The sequence below is a fragment of the Thalassophryne amazonica genome, chromosome 2 (genome assembly GCF_902500255.1).
Source record: "Thalassophryne amazonica chromosome 2, fThaAma1.1, whole genome shotgun sequence".
In the NCBI taxonomy this organism is placed as follows: domain Eukaryota; kingdom Metazoa; phylum Chordata; class Actinopteri; order Batrachoidiformes; family Batrachoididae; genus Thalassophryne; species Thalassophryne amazonica.
The window spans coordinates 155,862,860-155,886,784 of NC_047104.1; the positions used below are offsets into that span (position 1 = coordinate 155,862,860).

General features: G+C 40.7%; 1 protein-coding gene across 1 annotated transcript in view; it reads left to right on the plus strand.

Annotated features, from left to right (window-relative positions):
* The window catches only part of myo9aa (myosin IXAa), a 133,713-nt gene that overhangs the window by 2,164 nt on the left and 107,624 nt on the right, over positions 1 to 23,925 (plus strand). Inside the window, 3 exon segments of the mRNA XM_034163999.1 lie at positions 3,972 to 4,071; positions 5,815 to 5,868; positions 23,639 to 23,736. Of these exon segments, the coding sequence (XP_034019890.1) occupies positions 3,972 to 4,071; positions 5,815 to 5,868; positions 23,639 to 23,736 (252 nt within the window).

Consider the following 23,925-nt stretch of genomic DNA (forward strand, 5'->3'; position numbering starts at 1 on the left):
AGTCAGAAGAATGGAAATCAGCCATGTTATTTTGTCAATGTATATAGACCTCCTGGCCCATACTTTGAATTCTTAGATGAATTTGGTGCGTTCATCTTTAACCTGTCAATGAGTGCAGATACGAGTAACATTCTGATTATTAGTGACTTTAACATTCATTTAAATAAGCCTTCTGATCCCCTCTGCAAATCATTTATGGAAATTGTGGTTGCATTAGAATTTCAGAAATGCATACAGGACTCGACGTACGTTAGTGGAAATACCCTGGATTTGGTTCTCACAGGTGGTATTGCTGTCATGAATATTGACATCATGCCTCTTGCATTGGTGGTTTCTGATCACTCACTTATTAGCTTTACAGTTTCACTGCCGTGTTTAGTGGAACACTAAAGACATGTTTTTTTATACAGGGCAGTTTGCCATCACAGGCACCCAGATCTTCCACTGCCTTGTGAGCCAGCAAAGGCTTCAAAGAGTAGTGACATGCCCCCCATTGAGAACTTGTGGGTTCTTCTTAAATGCAAGATTTACAGTGAGGAAACACAAGGAACCTTTTTGAACAGTGTTTCGGTTGCTGCTCCATGAAAAGTTGGTCCTCAACTCACCAAGAAACTCTATAGTAGGTGGAAGGCTCATGGCAGTTATTGAAAAGAAGGGTGGCTATATTGGTCACCAAATACTTTTTAAAATATCAAGTGATTATTTTTAATTTTTTTGTGTTTGTTATATATATATATATATATATATATATATATATATATATATAAACAACACCATTCGAGAGAAATTCAGCTGGTTTTCGGTGAAAATTTTAACGGCTGATGAGAGATTTTGGACTGTTTCTATCGCTGTAAGGACTTCCCACGAAGCGAGACGTTGCGCAGCGCTCCAAGGCGACGTCGTCATCCTGTATCAAGCTGAAAACCTCCAAATTTAAGCCTCTGTTGACCCAGGACGTCGTGAGAGAACAGAGAACTTTCAGAAGAGGTCGGAATCAACAGTTTATCCGGGTACTATTTCTCAGGTACTCACTTGTTGAAAGCCATCAAAAGCCGCCTGAATTTTACAAATGGTTTTCAACACGGAGGTGTTTTTCCTGTCGCGGCGCACACAGATTTGCCGAGTCGTCACGGAAACGACTCAGCGAATTTGCACGCACGTCTTTCATTACAAAATGTCCTTAAACAGTGGAATGTCCGCATGAAGTCCTCATGCCGGCCTCTTCTAAATCTTCTCTGTTCTCTCACGATGTCCTGGGTGAATTAAGCCTTAAATTAGGATGTTTTCAGGTCGAAACAGGCCGACGACGGCGCCTGGAAGCGCTGCACGACGTCCCGCTGCGTGGGAAGTCCTTACACCGACAGAACACCCCATAATCTCTCATCAGCCGTTAAACTTTTCACCGAAAACCAGCTTAACTTCTCGACTAGTGTCCACATCGGATATTCCTCACAGGTCCAGAAAAATTTTGATAAAGCAACGCGCACACGTCTCGAGCAGCGTGTGAAACAAAGGAATTCAGCCGAGAGGGTGGGAACCACATCTCACTCAAGGCCTGCCACAGGGAAATGACATCACCGACACGTGAAAAAAACTCACGCATGCGCACGAGGGTTCAAGCATGATTGGTGTAATCGCACGTCATTCAAATCCATATAGTAAAAAAAAAAAAAAAAAAAAATGGGTCGGTTTATTATCTAATAGACCTCGTATACACTCAACAAAAATATAAATGCAACACTTTTGGTTTTGCTCCCATTTTGTATGAGATGAACTCAAAGATCTAAACTTTTTCCACATACACAATATCACCATTTCCCTCAAATATTGTTCACAAACCAGTCTAAACCGTGTTAGCCACCACTTCCAGAGACAAAAAAATGCCTTTTTTCCAGTTTTGACCTTCAACCTTTCATTTTGATGCAGATGGAGAAAGTAGAACAGTAATAAGAATAAAGGTGTTTATATGTAACTTTCAGGTCAGAAAATTTCAAAGAGCGTAACACAAAAACATCAAAACCTAAATGTCACAGTGCCAACGAAGGCCAAAAGAGGTGTGAGGTCATCAATCTGGTGGTAGTTAAAGCTACAGCACCTCTGTCATCAAACATCTGGACAGATCTCATACTTATAGGTGATAAACCAGAAATACACTCAACCAAAAATATAAACGCAACACTTTTGGTTTTGCTCCCATTTTGTATGAGATGAACTCCAAAGATCTAAAACTTTTTCCACATACACAATATCACCATTTCCCTCAAATATTGTTCACAACCAGTCTAAATCTGTGATAGTGAGCACTTCTCCTTTGCTGAGATAATCCATCCCACCTCACAGGTGTGCCATATCAAGATGCTGATTAGACACCATGATTAGTGCACAGGTGTGCCTTAGACTGCCCACAATAAAAGGCCACTCTGAAAGGTGCAGTTTTGTTTATTGGGGGGGATACCAGTCAGTATCTGGTGGACACCATTTGCCTCATGCAGTGCAACACATCTCCTTCACATAGAGTTGATCAGGTTGTCCATTGTGGCCTGTGGAATGTTGGTCCACTCCTCTTCAAGGGCTGTGTGAAGTTGCTGGATATTGGCAGGAACTGGTACACGCTGTCGTATACGCCGGTCCAGAGCATCCCACATGCTCAATGGGTGACATGTCCCGGTGAGTATGCCGGCCATGCAAGAACTGGGACATTTTCAGCTTCCAAGAATTGTGTACAGATCGTTGCAACATGGGACCGTGCATTATCCTGCTGCAACATAGGTGATGTTCTTGGATGTAGGGCACAAACAATGGGCCTCAGGATCTCGTCACGGTATCTCTGTGCATTCAAGATGCCATCAATAAAATGCACCTGTGTTTCTTCGTCCTAACAGACGCCTGCCCATACCATAACCCCACCACCACCATGGGCCACTCGATCCACAACATTGACATCAGAAAACAACTCACCCACACGACGCCACACACACGCTGTCTGCCATTTGCCCTGGACAGTGGTGAACCGGGATCCATCCGTGAAGAGAACACCTCTCCAACGTGCCAAACACCAGCGATATGTGAGCATTTGCCCACTCAAGTCCGGTTTCCAACGATGAACTGGAGTCAGGTCGAGACCCCCGATGAGGACGACGAGCATGCAGATGAGCTTTTGTGCAGAAATTCTTTGGTTATGCAAACTGATTGTTTCAGCAGCTGTCCGAGTGGCTGGTCTCAGACGATCTTGGAAGTGAACATGCTGGATGTGGAGGTCCTGGGCTGGTGTGGTTACACGTGGTCTGTGGTTGTGAGGCTGGTTGGATGTACTGCCAAATTCTCTGAAACGCCTTTGGAGACGGCTTATGGTAGAGAAATGAACATTCGATACACGAGCAACAGCTCTGGTTGACATTCCTGCTGTCAGCATGCCAATTGCATGCTCCCTCAAATCTTGTGACATCTGTGGCATTGTGCTGTGTGATAAAACTGCACCTTTGAGTGGCCTTTTATTGTGGGCAGTCTAAGGCACACCTGTGCACTAATCATGGTGTCTAATCAGCATCTTGATATGGCACACCTGTGAGGTGGGATGGATTATCTCAGCAAAGGAGAAGTGCTCACTATCACAGATTTAGACTGGTTTGTGAACAATATTTGAGGGAAATGGTGATATTGTGTATGTGGAAAAAGTTTTAGATCTTTGAGTTCATCTCATACAAAATGGGAGCAAAACCAAAAGTGTTGCGTTTATATTTTTGTTGAGTATAAAAACACCGCTGTAATACTTCTGGAGGATACAAAAGCAGGAATCGATGTTTGACCATCAGCCACAGACAGAATCATTCAAAGCGTTGTAAAGGTACATGAATGAATAAAAAAGGGGCTTTTTATCAGTCCAGAATACTTTGTAAGGATGTTCAGATTCTTGATGTGGCTGTGAACTTTCCTCGTTTTTGTGTTTACTTTTGTTTTTGCCTGTCGTCTAGGAACTACCACGTGTTTTACTACCTGCTGGCAGGAGCGAGTGAAGAAGAGAGGGCGGCCTTTCACCTCAAGAAGCCTGAAGAATACCATTACCTCAGTCAGGTACAGCATTTCCCTCTCTAATGGGGCGTGCTTTTAGTTGTCTCGTGTTTTTATTGTGTATATGTGATGGATCTGACAGTCCTTCAGCCCAGGAAACGCAGTACGTCAGCCTCTGTGCTTTCACATACAGGAAAGTGTGAGACAGAGGACACACAGGAAGCACATTCCTCTGCTGTGTGCTTTCAGCAGCTATGATGGAGTCTGTCTCACACAAGGTCAACTCTTTCACCGTTACTCCAGGTGTCATCACACCTGGAGATGCACGCTAGCATTAACCAACAAAGTACAGCACGCTTAAACCACTAAACTAACCAGCTGTAGCCGTAAACCTCATCAAAAAAAACACAACCTCAACACTCAGTGAACGCACAGTGAGCTGCTTTTTCTGTCTGATGGTCTGGAGGAGGACACAGCTTGGACAGAGAAAAAGAACCAAAAATATTTGAAGACTTGCACAGGAAGCGTTGACATACTTTACTTTACAATCATAAATTAAAGTTTTAAATGTTGTAACATGTAAACATTTAACATTCTGATCAGACGATTTGTGTTATTGTTGTTAGAAAGTTAATTTGCGGCGTGAATGTCAGTCATTTTGGGCTGTTTTTGACCTGTTCTTCTTGCCACAGTGGAATCATTGTACAACATACATCATTAATGACTTTAAAAAACGAGTGGTTGCACAAGTTGGAATTTATTTTGGATCTTCTTTAATCCACACAGGGTCAAAATGATACACATACAGGCTCAAATATGTGCATACATTCACTTAAATGTTTTATTAAGCGGTGCTGAAGGTTCTGCAGCGTCTTGTAATGTGACGAGGCAAAACCTTAAGCTTAATAACTTAACGTGTCTGTTTTTTTTATAACTTAACATGTCGTTTTTTTATAACTTAACGAGTCGTTTTTTTATAACTCAGCATGTGAGTCGGTTTTTTATAACTCAGCATGTGAGTCGGTTTTTTTATAACTCAGCATGTGAGTCGGTTTTTTTTTATAACTCGGCATGTGAGTCGGTTTTTTTTATAACTCGGCATGTGAGTCGGTTTTTTTATAACTCAGCATGAGAGTTGGTTTTTTTATAACTCAGCATGTGAGTCGGTTTTTTTATAACTCAGCATGTGAGTCGTTTTTTTATAACCCAGCATGTGAGTCGTTTTTTTATAACTCAGCATGTGAGTCGTTTTTTTATAACTCAGCATGTGAGTCGTTTTTTTATAACTCAGCATGTGAGTCGTTTTTTTTAATAACTCAGCATGTGAGTCGTTTTTTTTAATAACTCAGCATGTGAGTCGTTTTTTTTAATAACTCAGCATGTGAGTCGTTTTTTTTAATAACTCAGCATGAGTCGTTTTTTTTAATAACTCAGCATGAGTCGTTTTTTTTAATAACCCAGCGTGTCGTTTTTTTTAATAACCCAGCGTGTCGTTTTTTTTAATAACTTAACGTGTCGTTTTTTTTAATAACCCAGCGTGTCGTTTTTTTTAATAACTTAACGTGTCGTTTTTTTTAATAACAGCATGTGAGTCGTTTATTTTAATAACTTAGCATGTGAGTCGTTTATTTTAATAACTTAGCATGTGAGTCGTGTTTTTTTTTTATAACTTGCATGTGAGTCGTGTTTTTAATAACTTTGCATGTGAGTCGGTTTTTTTAATAACTTAGCATGTGAGTCAGTTTTTTTAATAACTTTGCATGTGAGTCTCTAACCCTGCCTTAAACTCTGCCTTAACATTTCCAGATGACAACAAAAGTCCCGAGAGTGCACTGGGAGAGTTACTGTGACAGTGAACCGGTCAGTACTTTGTTTGTGTGTGCGTGCGTGCGTGTGTGTCTGCGTTGGAGACAGACTTTAACAGCAGATATCCAGCCACACGTTCTCAACACGCTCTCACACTCTGTTCTCTCACTACCTTGCTGGGTTTGTTTGTATTTTTTTTAACAGTATTTGTGTTTTCTGGTTGGTTTTGTAGTGTTTGTTTAGCTTGGTTTGTTTTTGTCTTTCCATGCCGCGGTCCTCTTGGCGTGTCCATTCACATCCTGGCCGCCGCCGCCGCCGCTGCTGCTGCTGGTGTTGACGTTTCTGATTGTTGGCAGAGTTTCTCGGCACTCACACCGCCGGTGAACGCCTCGCTGTTGGACAGCAGAGGTGTGGGTGGAGAGTTTGACTGAGAGCACGGTCAAAGCACCAAATCCTTAAACTGGCTCCTCAAATGTTTTGTATCTCCAGCTTCATGATGAAGTGGCACGGAGAAGGATTTTCTGATGATACAAAATGCAAAACATGCACTGTGCACAGTTTCTCCAATCACAGCCACAGCAAGTAAGACCCTTCAGCTGCTTCCTTGTTTTCACTTGGAGTCACCACAGCAAACATAAGGTGGGTCTGTATGTTGAACTGGCAAAAGTTTTACACCGGATGCTCTTCTTGATGCAACAACACATTACATGGAGAAATGTGGCAGGGGTGGGATTTGAACCGGGAACCTTCCACACTGAAACCAAGCGCACCAACTGATGTAAATAAAGTCCAAGATATATTCAGTGACTTGGAATGTTCATGTATCCATCCCTTGATTTGTCTGAAGAAAACTGCTAATCACACTGATTATTATATGGCTGCTACGCTACACGTGGTCTGATTGGCTGAGTACCGGTCGGATATTTTCCCATATCGGACCAGTTACCATGACAATCTGTCCACAACGCATATTTTTGTTACAAACCAGGAAGCTAAAAACACGATTAGAAAAACCAAGTTGGACATGAACATACTCCAAAAATATCTAAGCAGCATCTGAAAAAACACACAGATTGAAAGCTAACCAGGGTTTTACTGACCTCTACTGGTGGTTGGCTCTCACTGCGGTATTGTATCACTTCCTGTTCCGGAGCACAGCGGTGTTTTGCTGTATCTGTTAGCTGTTTATCTGCGCAGGTTAGATTGATCTAGTTACCTAGATAATGATTTGTTTCACAGTGTAATCTTCACGTGCCTTACTAAAGCACTCCCTCTGCTGAATCACCTCTAAATTATTTACACATTATTCACTTTGTCTGTTTTTAGGAATCCGCTAGCTTAGCGCAGCTACTAGCTCTTAGCCGGTTTAGCATGGCGGCTTCTCCTGTCTCTCCCGCACTTTTCTGCTCTGGGGGTGAAATGTTTAGTTATTCCTCAGCCTCCTTTAGCAAGTAATGGTACTTGTAATAAGTGTAGCTTATTCGTAGCTTTGGAGGCCAGGCTGGGCGAATTGGAGACTCGGCTCCGCACCTTGGAAAATCCTATAGCTAGCCAGGCCCCTGTAGTCGGTGCGGACCAAGTGTAGCTTAGCCGCCGTTAGTTCCCCTCCAGCAGATCCTGAGCACCCGGGAAAGCAGGCCGACTGGGTGACATGTGAGGAGGAAGCGTAGTCCTAAACAGAAAGCCCCGTGTACACCGCCAACCCGTTCACATCTCTAACCGTTTTTTCCCCACTCGGCGACACACCCGCCGAGGAACAAACTCTGGTTATTGGCGACTCTGTTTTGAGAAATGTGAAGTTAGCGACACCAGCCAACCATAGTCGATTGTCTTCCGGGGGCCAGAGCAGGCGACATTGAAGGAAATTGAAACTGCTGGCTAAGGCTAAGCGTAAATTTGGTAAGATTGTAATTCACGTCGGCAGTAATGACACCCCCGGTTACCCAATCGGGAGGTCACTAAAATTAACATTGAATCGGTGTGTAACTTTGCAAAAACAATGGCGGACTCTGTAGTTTTCTCTGGGCCCCTCCCCAATCGGACCGGGAGTGACATGTTTAGCCGCATGTTCTCCTTGGAATTGCTGGCTGTCTGAGTGGTGTCCAAAACATGAGGTGGGCTTCATAGATAATTGGCAAAGCTTCTGGGGAAAACCTGGTCCTGTTAGGAGAGACGGCATCCATCCCACTTTGGATGGAGGAGCTCTCATTTCTAGAAATCTGGCCAATTTTCTTAAATCCTCCAAACCGTGACTATCCAGGGTTGGGACCAGGAAGCAGAGTTGTAGTCTTACACACCTCTCTGCAGCTTCTCTCCCCCTGCCATCCCCTCATTACCCCATCCCCGTAGAGACGGTGCCTGCTCCCAGACCACCAATAACCAGCAAAAATCTATTTAAGCATAAAAATTCAAAAAGAAAAAATAATATAGCACCTTCAACTGCACCACAGACTAAACAGTTAAATGTGGTCTATTAAACATTAGGTCTCTCTCTTCTAAGTCCCTGTTAGTAAATGATATAATAATTGATCAACATATTGATTTATTCTGCCTTACAGAAACCTGGTTACAGCAGGATGAATATGTTAGTTTAAATGAGTCAACACCCCCGAGTCACACTAACTGTCAGAATGCTCGTAGCACGGGCCGAGGCGGAGGATTAGCAGCAATCTTCCATTACAGCTTATTAATTAATCAAAAACCCAGACAGAGCTTTAATTCATTTGAAAGCTTGACTCTTAGTCTTGTCCATCCAAATTGGAAGTCCCAAAAACCAGTTTTATTTGTTATTATCTATCGTCCACCTGGTCGTTACTGTGAGTTTCTCTGTGAATTTTCAGACCTTTTGTCTGACTTAGTGCTTAGCTCAGATAAGATAATTATAGTGGGCGATTTTAACATCCACACAGATGCTGAGAATGACAGCCTCAACACTGCATTTAATCTATTATTAGACTCAGTTGGCTTTGCTCAAAATGTAAATGAGTCCACCCACCACTTTAATCATATCTTAGATCTTGTTCTGACTTATGGTATGGAAATTGAAGACTTAACAGTATTCCCTGAAAACTCCCTTCTGTCTGATCATTTCTTAATAACATTTACATTTACTCTGATGGACTACCCAGCAGTGGGGAATAAGTTTCATTACACTAGACGTCTTTCAGAAAGCAATGTAACTAGGTTTAAGGATATGATTCCTTCTTTATGTTCTCTAATGCCATATACCAACACAGGGCAGAGTAGCTACCTAAACTCTGTAAGTGAGATAGAGTATCTCGTCAGTAGTTTTACATCCTCATTGAAGACAACTTTGGATGCTGTAGCTCCTCTGAAAAAGAGAGCTTTAAATCAGAAGTGCCTGAATCTGTGGTATAACTCACAAACTCGCAGCTTAAAGCAGATAACCCGTAAGTTGGAGAGGAAATGGCGTCTCACTAATTTAGAAGATCTTCACTTAGCCTGGAAAAAGAGTCTGTTGCTCTATAAAAAGCCCTCCGTAAAGCTAGGACATCTTACTACTCATCACTAATTGAAGAAAATAAGAACAACCCCAGGTTTCTATTCAGCACTGTAGCCAGGCTGACAGAGTCAGAGCTCTATTGAGTCGAGTATTCCTTTAACTTTAACTAGTAATGACTTCATGACTTTCTTTGCTAATAAAATTTTAAGTATTAGAGAAAAAATTACTCATAACCATCCCAAAGACGTATCGTTCTCTTTGGCTGCTTTCAGTGATGCCGGTATTTGGTTAGACTCTTTCTCTCCGATTGTTCTGAGTTATTTTCATTAGTTACTTCATCCAAACCATCAACATGTCTATAAGACCCCATTCCTACCAGGCTGCTCAAGGAAGCCCTACCATTAATTAATGCTTCGATCTTAAATATGATCAATCTATCTTTATTAGTTGGCTATGTACCACAGGCTTTTAAGGTGGCAGTAATTAAACCATTACTTAAAAAGCCATCACTTGACCCAGCTATCTTAGCTAATTATAGGCCAATCTCCAACCTTCCTTTTCTCTCAAAAATTCTTGAAAGGGTAGTTGTAAAACAGCTAACTGATCATCTGCAGAGGAATGGTCTATTTGAAGAGTTTCAGTCAGGGTTTAGAATTCATCATAGTACAGAAACAGCATTAGTGAAGGTTACAAATGATCTTCTTATGGCCTCAGACAGTGGACTCATCTCTGTGCTTGTTCTGTTAGACCTCAGTGCTGCTTTTGATACTGTTGACCATAAAATTTTATTAGAGATTAGAGCATGCCATAGGTATTAAAGGCACTGCGCTGCGGTGGTTTGAATCATATTTATCTAACAGATTACAATTTGTTCATGTAAATGAGGAATCTTCTTCACAGATTAAGGTTAATTATGGAGTTCCACAATGTTCTGTGCTAGGACCAATTTTATTCACTTTATGCATGCTTCCCTTAGGCAGTATTATTAGACAGCATTGCTTAAATTTTCATTGTTACGCAGATGATACCCAGCTTTATCTATCCATGAAGCCAGAGGGGACACACCAATTAGCTAAACTGCAGGATTGTCTTACAGACATAAAGACATGGATGACCTCTATTTTCCTGCTTTTAAACTCAGATAAAACTAAAGTTATTGTACTTGGCCCCACAAATCTTAGAACCATGGTGTCTAACCAGATCCTTACTCTGGATGGCATTACCCTGACCTCAAGTAATACTGTGAGAAATCTTGGAGTAATTTTTGATCAGGATATGTCATTCAAAGCGCATATTAAACAAATATGTAGGACTGCTTTTTTGCATTTGTGCAATATCTCTAAAATTAGAAAGGTCTTGTCTCAGAGTGATGCTGAAAAACTAATTCATGCATTTATTTCCTCTAGGCTGGACTATTGTAATTCATTATTATCAGGTTGTCCTAAAAGTTCCCTGAAAAGCCTTAAGTTAATTCAAAATGCTGCAGCTAGAGTACTGACAGGGACTAGAAGGAGAGAGCATATCTCACCCATATTGGCCTCTCTTCATTGGCTTCCTGTTAATTCTAGAATAGAATTTAAAATTCTTCTTCTTACTTATAAGGTTTTGAATAATCAGTTCCCATCTTATCTTAGGGACCTCATTGTACCATATCACCCCAATAGAGCGCTTCGCTCTCAGACTGCAGGCTTACTTGTAGTTCCTAGGGTTTGTAAGCGTAGAATGGGAGGCAGAGCCTTCAGCTTTCAGGCTCCTCTCCTGTGGAACCAGCTCCCAATTCAGATCAGGGAGACAGACACCCTCTCTACTTTTAAGATTAGGCTTAAAACTTTCCTTTTTGCTAAAGCTTATAGTTAGGGCTGGATCAGGTGACCCTGAACCATCCCTTAGTTATGCTGCTATTGATGTAGACTGCTGGGGGGTTCCCATGATGCACTGAGTGTTTCTTTCTCTTTTTGCTCTGTATGCACCACTCTGCATTTAATCATTAGTGATTGATCTCTGCTCCCCTCCACAGCAAGTCTTTTTCCTGGTTCTCTCCCTCAGCCCCAACCAGTCCCAGCAGAAGACTGCCCCTCCCTGAGCCTGGTTCTGCTGGAGATTTCTTCCTGTTAAAAGGGAGTTTTTCCTTTCCACTGTCGCCAAGTGCTTGCTCACAGGGGGTCGTTTTGACCGTTGGGGTTTTTCTGTAATTATTGTATGGCTTTGCCTTATAATATAAAGCGCCTTGGGGCAACTGTTTGTTGTGATTTGGCGCTATATAAATAAAATTGATTTGATTTTGATTTAACCAGCTAACGAGTGGACCATCTGTTAACCTCGTGAAGGTGAAGAAAGTGAACGAGCTCAACACCATCAGCAGCGTATTTGGGTGATACTGTAAGTTTGTGTGTTTATATATGTGTGTGTGTGTGTGTGTGTGTGTGTGTGTGTGTGTGTGTGTGTGTGTGTGTGTGTGTGTGTGTGTGTGTGTGTGTGTGTGTGTGTGTGTGTATGTATACAACCCCTGGCAAAAATTATGGAATCACCGGCCTCGGAGGATGTTCATTCAGTTGTTTAATTTTGTAGAAAAAAAGCAGATCACAGACATGACACAAAACTAAAGTCATTTCAAATGGCAACTTTCTGGCTTTAAGAAACACTATAAGAAATCAAGAAAAAAAGATTGTGGCAGTCAGTAATGGTTACTTTTTTAGACCAAGCAGAGGAAAAAAATATGGAATCACTCCTGATTTCTTATAGTGTTTCTTAAAGCCAGAAAGTTGTCATTTGAAATGACTTTGGTTTTGTGTCATGTCTGTGATCTGCTTTTTTTCTACAAAATTAAACAACTGAATGAACATCCTCCGAGGTCGGTGATTCCATAATTATTACCAGGGGTTGTATATGTATATATATATACGAGGTCTGTCCATAAAGTAATGGTCCTTTTTATTTTTTCAAAAACTATATCGATTTCATTCATATGTTTTTATGTCAGACATGCTTGAACCCTCACACGCATGCGTGAGTTTTTCCACGCCTGTCGGTGACGTCATTCGCCTGTGAGCACGCCTTAGGAAGTGGTCCTGCCCCCTCCTCGGATTTTCATTGTCTGGAAATGGTGGAATGAAAAGGACTTTTTTCCATCAGAATTTTTTCAGAAGCTGTTAGAGACTGGCACCTGGAAACCATTCAAAAAATGTATCTGGCTTTCGGTGAACATTTTACGGGCTTCACAGAGAATAAGGTCTGTTAGTACAGCTTTAAGGACGCTCGGTGCGGCGCTCTCCGAGCTGCAACGACGCGGCACAAGCCACCGGATCATTTCTAAACGGATGGCTCTGTGGATACGAGACCGTCGTGTGCGCTTTCTCTGGTTATCACAAGAGCTGGCCATCAGCCATTTTCCAGCAGATTTCACTTTTAACAAGAGATTTTTTCATGGAAAGCCGCGCGGAGGCTTCGCGTGTCACGACCGATTCGCTTTGGAAGTGAGACAAATTAACACCTCCATTTCGACGTGTCAGAGGACAAGTTTGGACATGTCTATCTCGGCTTTCAATGCTTACCAGTCCAGTAAGTATCAGTGAAATTGTGGAGAGCTGGACAGCTCCCCAGCTGCTCCCCAGCTCTGGAATACTCTCCCCCCAGACCTCCATAATACTACCTCACTCACTGATTTCAAATCCAAACTCAAAACTCATCTGTTCAGACACGCTTACTCACTCCAATCATAACTGCTTTGTTCTGTTTAATTTTAACTTTAATTGTTTTAAACTTTGTATTATATATTGTATGTATTGTATTATATTCTTATTGCTGTTGTATTTGTTGTAAGGCGACCTTGACTGTCCAGAAAGGCGCTTAACAAATAAAATGTATTATTATTATTATTATTATTATTATTATATATGTGTGTGTGTGTGTGTGTGTGTGTGTGTGTGTGTGTGTAGTAGCCATATAATAACTGAATTATTAACCTGGCTTGCTCGGTCTGTACAGGGAAATATCAGACCTTTGTGTTTTTTCTTTTTTGTTGTTGGTGTTTACTGTTAACACCTCTGTCTGATTTTCCCCGTACAGACGTCTCGCTCGCTTAATAATCCTTTATTATTTACAAGTATTATATCAAAGGGGCCTATTACTTGTGCAACCCATCATGTTGGCTTTTATATTTTTAATTAATTTATATGAACTTGTAGAGATTTGCTTTCAGCTTAAGTTTAAGGAAGATCATTTTCAAATTTTTTTCTCTTTTTTTTTTGTATTTGAAATGGCATTAACAAAATACTTTTGGAGGGCACTTTATTTTTTAAATAGTCTTATTTATGTCCTGGTGTTGTGTACAGGAGCTGTTTTAAAATTGGATCCGAACCCCTTATCCTTTACTGGAGGTATTTGTGACTTCATAATGGCAGGCTGAGATTAAAGTCTCCTGTATTATTTTGTGATGGCACTGGGCTGGTTGTTGGGGAAGGAAAAGAAAAATCTGTCTCAGATTCTTTGAAAACATCTAAAATCAAATTCAGATTTGCCACAAAATTGAATCAGCTTTTCTCTGACTCAAATTCCATGGTGAAAGTGACACACGCGCAACGTCTTTTCAGAGAAAGACAATTTGACGATCTGAAACACGTCTTGTTTTCCTGAGCTGCTTTTACCTAAACATACAGGAGATGGTGACCAAACCTGATCCATTCAGTATCCAGCTGAGTCCGGCCGTGTCACGTGCACGTTCACAGGAGGCGTGTTTCCATTACACTCTAAATTGCACAAATTGAAAATGATAATTACATTCTGGACTCACACACTATTCCAAATCATTATAGATACTTTGTATAATTTATTACCACTCTTGAATAATGTCAGCTACCTATTTTATAAACACAACACAATCCAGAGCCCGGGGATCCCCACGGGCGACACGCTAGTTAACACACCTTTCTCAGCCTTGGAAGGAGAAATAGTCCTGTTTAAAAACAGAAATCAGTGTGGGCTCGAGGTGGGTGGATCGATCCTAATATCAATAATATCGATACCAACGCTGGTATTGATATTGAACAATCCTCATGTAAAAAGATTCATACTCAAGCTTTTTTCTCTCCCGCACGCACTGACTGCTGCGCACGCAGATTCATCAGTGTCTACTCTCTGTAAGAGCAGCACTGTGCTGTGTCATACAACACGGAGCAGTGCAACCTTGTTTTGTGGTTTGTCAGCATTCTTCTTCATCCAAACATGACTAGTTGAGTTTTTACAAAAATGTTCTATTTTGGTTTCATCTGACCACATGAGATTCTCCCAATCCTCTTCTGGATCATCCATATGCTCTCTGGCAAACTTCAGACGGGCCTGGACATGTACTGGCTTCAGCAGGGGGACAGGCCTGGCACTGCAGGATTTGAGTCCCTCTCTGCGTAGTGTGTAGCCTTTGTTACTTTGGTCAAAACTCTGCAGTGCTGTGTAGTTCTGGGATCTTTGCTCACCTTTCTTATGATCATTTTGACCCCATGGGATGACATCTTGTGTGGAGCCCCAGATCGAGGGAGATTATCAATAGTCTTGTATGTCTTCCATTTTCTTACAATTGCTCCCACAGTTGATTTATTCACACCAACCTGCTTGACTGTTGTAGATTCACTCTTCCCAGCCTGGTGCAGGTCTACAATTTTCCTCCTGGTGTCCTTCGACAGCTCTTTGGTCTTGGCCATGGTTGAGTTTGGAGTCAAGTAACAACATAACACGTTCAAACAGGTGCTGTTAATACAGGTAACAGGTGGAGGACAGAAGAGCTTCTTAAAGAAGAAGTTACAGGTCTGAGAGAGCCAGAAATCCTGCTTGCTTGTGGGTGACCAAATACTTATTTTCCACCATAATTTACAAATAAATTCTTTAAAAATCCTACAGTGTGATTTCCTGGATTTTTTTTTTTCCTCATTTTATCTCTCATAGTTGAAGTGTACCTATGATGAAAATTACAGACCTCTCTCATCTTTCTAAGTAGGATAACTTGCACAATTAGGGGCTGACTAAATACTTTTTTTTTTACCCCACTGTAAAATAGAACAATGAACTGCACAAATTTTTCTTTCTTTTTTAATCAATGGATAGTGTGTGCGTGCGTGCGCGCGTGTATGTGATACACACTATATTTACATGCTCTTAAGTGGACGTCCAAAGCTGCCAGAGGATGTTTGCCCAGTGACACACCCTTAAGTGGATCTGAGGAAAATCACAAACGTTGTTGAAATGCAGTGATTGTGTCAGTGTCTAAAAAAAAAAAAAAAAAAAAAAAGAAGTTGCCCTTGAGTTATTTTAGGGTTTGTGGTGTCATTAGTGTCCATTTTCATTCACAGGATGTCTTTGTTTGCTTGTGTCCATGTAAGAGCAGGTTTTAGGGTTTTGTTGTGAACTAATAAAGCTCCGAGTGGTTATCTTACAGAGCATCTTGAGCCGTTTGCTTCATCTGCGGCTCTGTGGTGTCAGAAAGTGGACTTACTCCATGTTCCTGAGGCCAAGAAGAAGTCAGTCTGTGGCATCTTTGATCATCGTGCTTCGAACTTGTGCAACAGTTTGCCTGCTGATACATGTTTTAAAAAGTCTCCTTCTATTGAATGTTTTGGGCAAACTAAAAATACATTCATTTTATACTGTCTACAGTTGATGTGGATTAAATTGATTTGGTGCGACAGAGGAAGATACAGAGGACAGGGTGAGATGGAAACGATTGATCTGCTGTGGCGACCCCTAACGGGAACAGCCGAAAGACAAAGAAGGAGGCTCATATGATCTATGTGTGATTTGTTCCCGTTGACTCTTGTGATTTTATGTTGCACACTTTGACATTTTCTGTGTAATAATAAAATAACGTAGACAGAACAGGGATTAAAGTTCTCCATCGCTATGATGGTTTTTCCATCAGTTGGGCTGTCAAAAAGCCAATGAGAATTTTAAAAAAAAATAAAGGGGGCGGGTTCTTATTAGATCATTGATTATGATCTGCAGCTCAGCTGCGTCAGTTTCCTGTTGTTGAGAGTGGTGTTACACTCTGAGTTTGTGAGCTCTTGCCGCAACGTTCATTATGTGCTTCAGAGTCCCTTCCCTGTATTTACAATATTGATACAGCAAGTCTGCTGTTCTGTGCAGCAGCTCCAAGTTGAAAAAGCAGTTCCCGTTGTCTCTGTGTGTCTCACAGCGAACAAACAGCAGCACACCTACAGTGAGTTTGACAAGGACATTTTCTGCTTTTCTGTGCTGCTCTGAGTGTCCTCGCTGTGGTTAAATTAAAAACAACTAAAGGCATGTGAAAAACAAATACTAACTAAATACTACTTTTTTTTTAAAGAGTTTGTAGATTTTTTTTTTTTTTTTTTTTTTTTTTACTGTAATGTCTAAGCTCAGGCATCACTGGGTCTGTTTGGGGTTTGAGCTTTAAAATCAGGTCAGTTAGGATGAGGGAAGCCAAAAATATGAAACGGATTATGGCTCTTGTGGTTAGTAATCTGATCAAACAAACATGTACAACCCCTGGCAAAAATTATGGAATCACTGGCCTCGGACGATGTTCATTCAGTTGTTTAATTTTGTAGAAAAAAAAAAGCAGATCACAGACATGACACAAGTCATTTCAAATGGCAACTTTCTGGCTTTAAGAAACACTATGAGAAATCAAGAAAAAAAATTGTGGCAGTCACTAACAGTTACTTTTTTTTAAACCAAGCAGAGGGAAAAAAAAAATATGGACTCACTCAATTCTGAGGAAAAAATTATGGAATCACCCTGTAAATTTTCATCACCAAAACTAACACCTGCATCAAATCAGATCTGCTCCTTAGTCTGCATCTAAAAAGGAGTGATCACACCTTGGAGAGCTGTTGCACCAAGTGGACTGACATGAATCATGGCTCCAACACGAGAGATGTCAATTGAAACAAAGGAGAGGATTATCAAACTCTTAAAAGAGGGTAAATCATCACGCAATTTTGCAAAAGATGTTGGTTGTTCACAGTCAGCTGTGTCTAAACTCTGGACCAAATACAAACATGGGAAGGTTGTTAAAGGCAAACATACTGGTAGACCAAGGAAGACATCAAAGCGTCAAGACAGAAAACCTAAAGCAATATGTCTCAAAAATCGAAAATGCACAACAAAACAAATGAGGAACGAATGAGAGGAAACTGGAGTCAACGTCTGTGACCGAACTGTAAGAAACCGCCTAAAGGAAATGGGATTTACATACAGAAAAGCTAAACAAAAGCCATCGTTAACACCTAAACAGTAAAAAAAACAAGGTTACAATGGGCTAAGGACCGAACTGTAAGAAACCGCCTAAAGGAAATGGGATTTACATACAGAAAAGCTAAACAAAAGCCATCGTTAACACCTAAACAGTAAAAAAAACAAGGTTACAATGGGCTAAGGAAAAGCAATCGTGGACTGTGGATGACTGGATGAAAGTCATATTCAGTGATGAATCTCGAATCTGCATTGGGCAAGGTGATGATGCTGGAACTTTTGTTTGGTGCCGTTCCAATGAGATTTATAAAGATGACTGCCTGAAGAGAACATGTAAATTTCCACAGTCATTGATGATATGGGGCTGCATGTCAGGTAAAGGCACTGGGGAGATGGCTGTCATTACATCATCAATAAATGCACAAGTTTACGTTGATATTTTGGACACTTTTCTTATCCCATCAATTGAAAGGATGTTTGGGGATGATGAAATCATTTTTCAAGATGATAATGCATCTTGCCATAGAGCAAAAACTGTGAAAACATTCCTTGCAAAAAGACACATAGGGTCAATGTCATGGCCTGCAAATAGTCCGGATCTTAATCCAATTGAAAATCTTTGGTGGAAGTTGAAGAAAATGGTCCATGACAAGGCTCCAACCTGCAAAGCTGATCTGGCAACAGCAATCAGAGAAAGTTGAAGCCAGATTGATGAAGAGTACTGTTTGTCACTCATTAAGTCCATGCCTCAGAGACTGCAAGCTGTTAGAAAAGCCAGAGGTGGTGCAACAAAATACTAGTGATGTGTTGGAGCGTTCTTTTGTTTTTCATGATTCCATAATTTTTTCCTCAGAATTGAGTGATTCCATGTTTTTTTCCCTCTGCTTGGTCTAAAAAAGTAACCGTTACTGACTGCCACAATCTTTTTTTCTTGATTTCTTATAGTGTTTCTTAAAGCCAGAAAGTTGCCATTTGAAATGACTTTAGTTTTGTGTCATGTCTGTGATCTGCTTTTTTTCTACAAAATTAAACAACTGAATGAACATCCTCCGAGGCCGGTGATTCCATAATTTTTGCCAGGGGTTGTAGGTTATGATATCAGTTTAGAATAAAGGCAAAGAAAAGGTGAAAATGTGCAGAAGAGACTTACTTGGGGCTTCCAGCAGGTCCTGTCTGGACTGTGCCACCCGGCTGGTTCCATTCAGTGCACGTCATCAGTCATTGACAAAAGCTCACAAGAAAGTCTTGCAAAGACTTTCTTTTATTTAGTCTAATAGATTTTATTTGGTATCCTCAAGTGTTTAAATAATGTGCAGGTTAAAGTCCTTCTATAATTTGATGCTGCATTAGAAAAGAGCAGCAGTGGTTAGTGAGTGAAATATAATTTGTTCAGCAGGAGAACAATTTGCTCTTTTCTTAACTGTCTTCACCTTATTTTACATTAAACTCTGGGACACCATCACAAAAGGGTTTCTAGAAAAATGTAGATGGTGAACAGTTAATGATTTGGCCATGGGGGTGGGGGGGTGTCAGATTTTTATTTATTTATTTATTTATTTATTTTCGCTTTAATCCATGTAGTAGTAGTAATTTTGGTAGATTACAATACCTACTGTATCCAGTTTTTGAGTCATCAGACCACTGGGGAATTTGAACATTGTTCACCTGATCTATTTCTGATTGGCTGCCATGTAGGCGTGTGCAATATGGGCAGAAATAATATCTCAATATTTTTAATGACGTTGGCAATAATGACAATGAGATGATACTCTTCAAATATCTCATCTCATCTTCAACTGCTTATCTGGGATCGGGTCGCCGGGGTAACAGTTCCAGTAGGGGACCCCAAGCCTCCCCTTTTTGGGTCATATTTACCACCTCTGACTGGGGGATCCCGATCCAGTCGTGAGGTTGATCCACATCTAGCAGTGAAGTCAGAGGTAGATTGTGAGACTGTCTTGTTTTACCTTCTTTTTTTTTTCTTTCTTTTTTTACCTCAGTCATGCTAACGGCTAACCTGTGTAGCAGTGATTGGGCTAAGGAGGGATCATGTGACTATATATTTCTGCTCTGCAATGTTTCCAGATACAGCTGATGAATTCTAGTTCAAAAGCTGTTCAACAATTGCCTTCAGCCTGCAAAATAAAATTCAAAACCTCCCAATCTGGCAACATTGCTCTGCTGCAACCAGGGCCTTAAATACTCTAACATTCGATTGCACACTGTTAAAACAAGGATCATGTCTCAAGGCCTTCCCAGACCAGATGGAAACTATAATCAAGAGTAACACAGATAAATAATAAATAAAAATACAGTAAAAACAATCTGACATTGGGTGGGAACTTGAAGTTGGACTGCTGCTCGTCTGCGTAAAAAAGAAGCCCGCTGTGATTCTTTAGGCATCTGGTCATGATATTGTGGTACCTCTAAAAGCTGTTCAATGGGGACCATTAAAATGACCCCTCCTCCTCCTGAAATTATAAGAAATCTAAGTGCTCCTCAAAATCTAGTCAGCACTTCCTTGACCCAATGCCCACAATCGTACTAACTTTCACTGAAATCCAGGCAGAACTGTTTGGGGCATCTTTCAGATCAAGTGCTCGTCTTGTGTCTTGGTGGAAGGTTTTGGCCTGTGAATGCGCTCTAGTGTAAATAGCTTTACAGTTTTCTGTAGAAGAGAAGTCCATCATGGGTCAGTGTGACGTTCCTGCCATGGACGAAGACTGAGGAAGGATGCATGCTTGTGCACGAGTTCCATGTTTGGAGTGTTTGTCTTCCCGAGGCCCTGGTGTGTGATAATTGGAGCAGACATAGTGGAATGGGCCCATAAAACAAATCGCAGCACTTAGCGAGGGTAGCGAAGCATCGTAGTCGTGCACTTACTTCAAAGCACAGGCCAAAAGTGTTGTAAACAACTGCTGTGGTTTCAGTTATATCCACATGATGTCTTCACACACACAAACATTTTTATTTGAATACTAAATAAATGTGACGTCTCTGTGTCTCATTGTGTTTTAAAAAATAGTTCAGGGCTACTCTGCAGTCCCCCTGACTCTTTGATGCACAGGTGATAAAAATGTGTTCTTCTTTAGTTGGTCAGAAATCTGCCTCATCGTTGTTTCTTTCAGGCGTTTTTGTTTCCTAACCCCTGCTGATATTTTGTTCACGGGGCCCACTTGGGAATTTGAGATGTTAACGGAATATCCCGAATGGAATTGGGGCCCTAGTTACAGTCCTACGTTAGGTCTTGGTTTTCTAGGAATAGAATAGGTACTATTTTATTTATAATTTTCTCTCTCTGGGTAGAGTCTGTTTTCCTCCAAATGTGTAAATCTGTAAGATCACAATTAGGAGAACTGCTTTAAAAATATCTTTCCATAAAATTGGAAATATAATTTGTTTGCTTTGCCTGTATTTTGATTCTCTTGGTGCCAAATGCATATTAAGGCAAAGATCAGTTGCATCTAAATTACAATAAATGAATAGGGCTTCTACTGACGTGTATTCCTACAACATAAAATAAATTTAAGAAAGTAAGTAGTTGTTTGACATTTTTTTGCATTAATCACAAAATAATGGCTAAACATGCTCATAAAACCAAAAAAAAAACATGCAATTCACAATACACACCCTATTTATTTTAAAATAGAATATCTAATTAAATTATGTACTTATTATTTGAGAGTCAGTCAACATTTTTTTTTCTGCACAATTGTAACAAGTTTTTTGGTGGTGATTTTGGGGGGGGGGGGGAATTTTGAAAATGGCAGTCATTCATTATCCAATATGGCCACTGCAGATGCCAACTTGAGTTTCATGTCTGCACAATAACTACAGAATGCGTCGTCTGATTGAAAGCATCTTTTGGTGGTCTACTGGGGGAGGCTAGAGGAAGATTCTTCTCGAAAATGGCCATCGTCCCTTATCCAATATGGCCACTCTAGATGCCATCTTGATTTTCATTTTGGAGTAAGAAATAAAAAAAAACACCTCATCTGATTGAATATATTTCATGGTGGTGCATTGGGGAGGCTAGCAGTAACTTCCTTTTGAAAATGGGGCCAATACAGTACATTACCAACTATAAAGTTGCAGTCTTTCATAGTGCAAATAGTTTTTTTGTGCCACCTTTATAGTATCAGTGTAACACCAGCTTATAGTACAAACGGGCACACTTTGTGTTGCTGTTGCACTCTGTTACTGTTATGGTCAATGAGTGGGTGTCTGTGTGTGTGTAACCTGATTACATTGTCCATTGTACAGTAGTGTTCAGAATAATAGTAGTGCTATGTGACTAAAAAGATTAATCCAGGTTTTGAGTATATTTCTTATTGTTACATGGGAAACAAGGTACCAGTAGATTCAGTAGATTCTCACAAATCCAACAAGACCAAGCATTCATGATATGCACACTCTTAAGGCTATGAAATTGGGCTATTAGTAAAAAAAAAAGTAGAAAACGGGGTGTTCACAATAATAGTAGCATCTGCTGTTGACGCTACAAACTCAAAACTATTATGTTCAGACTGTTTTTTTTAGCAATCCTGTGAATCACTAAACTAGTATTTAGTTGTATAACCACAGTTTTTCATGATTTCTTCACATCTGCGAGGCATTCATTTTGTTGGTTTGGACAATTTTACGCTCATTAGTCCACAAAATATTCCTCCATTTCTCTTTAGGCCAGTTGATGTGATCTTTGGCAAATTGTAACCTCTTCTGCACGTCTTTTATTTAACAGAGGGACTTTGCGGGGGATTCTTGCAAATAAATTAGCTTCACACAGGCGTCTTCTAACTGTCACAGCACTTACAGGTAACTCCAGACTGTCTTTGATCATCCTGGAGCTGATCAATGGGTGAGCCTTTGCCATTCTGGTTATTCTTCTATCCACTTTGATGGTTGTTTTCTGTTTTCTTCCACGCGTCTCTGGCTTTTTTGTCCATTTTAAAGCATTGGAGATCATTGTACATGAACAGCCTATCATTTTTTGCACCTGCGTATAAGTTTTCCCCTCTCCAATCAACTTTTTAATCAAACTACGCTGTTCTTCTGAACAATGTCTTGAACATCCCATTTTCCTCAGGCTTTCAAAGAGAAAAGCATGTTCAACAGGTGCTGGCTTCATCCTTAAATAGGGGACACCTGATTCACACCTGTTTGTTCCACAAAATTGACAAACTCACTGACTGAATGCCACACTACTACTATTGTGAACACCCCCTTTTCTACTTTTTTTACTAATAGCCCAATTTCATAGCCTTAAGAGTGTGCATATCATGAATGCTTGGTCTTGTTGGATTTGTGAGAATCTACTGAATCTACTGGTACCTTGTTTCCCATGTAACAATAAGAAATATACTCAAAACCTGGATTAATCTTTTTAGTCACATAGCACTACTATTACACTTACACTTACATTATTAACACTACTGTACATGCAGTGTGTCAGTCCCAGACCTTGGCTGTGTCCCAGATGTGGTGTTCCTCCTGTGGACGCTCAGTGCTGCTCCCCATCGTTCCCCCGCCTGCCTCCTGTCCCACCTAAGCTGTTGTTTCTGGTGCTGTCAGACTGATCACTCAACGCTATTTTACTTTCATGCAACGTACTTGTTGAAAGCCCATATACAATATGCAAATTTGAGATTTTGTACAAAGAATGGAAAATTATAGCACCAAGCAAGATATTTTAGGGCTTGTTTTGTTTTTCTCTGATGTTATTTGATGAGCATCACCTGTTTTTCTTTTCATTCCCATCAGAAAGTCTTGATTGTCTTGAACAGTCAGTCATACGGTGTCTTTTGTTGTTTCCACATGAATCAGATTAATTCTGCGTTCGTTGTGTAAATTTGTGCTGATTCTGGCTGGTCTGCTGCCGTCAGCAGCTTCATGCAGGCCACCTTTAAAGGGAGACCCAGGCCCGGTTTGTCACAGCCTGGAGCTGCTGCTCTCTTGCCTGATCTGACTGATGGTCTGAACTCTTCACTGAGGTTCTTTCTTCAGAGTTATTTAACATGCGGTTGCTCTGCTCTCCCTTTAACACTGTGGTTGTGACGTGTGATGAGCCGAGGTGTATGTTCTTGTGTTAGCTGTCTTATAACAGCTGCTATAAACCCAATGACAAACACGTTTTGCCTTTTATAGGACTGTTTCATCGTTGAAGGAGAAGATCTGAAGCATGACTTTGAGAGACTTCAGTTGGCCATGGAGATGGTCGGCTTTCTTCCTGCCATGCGCAAACAGTGAGTAATGTGCTGTAGTCAGCTTTATAGCTGTTCAGAGAGGTGCACAATCTGTTTCATGTCTACCTTTTAACGCTAAATACTGCAGTGGTTTCATGCTAAACACTCCCAGAGTCCCACAAGAACTCTGGTGCATGTAGATATTCTCTTTCTAAAAGCAAACCTTAGGCCTGAAACAGCTTGTTTTCA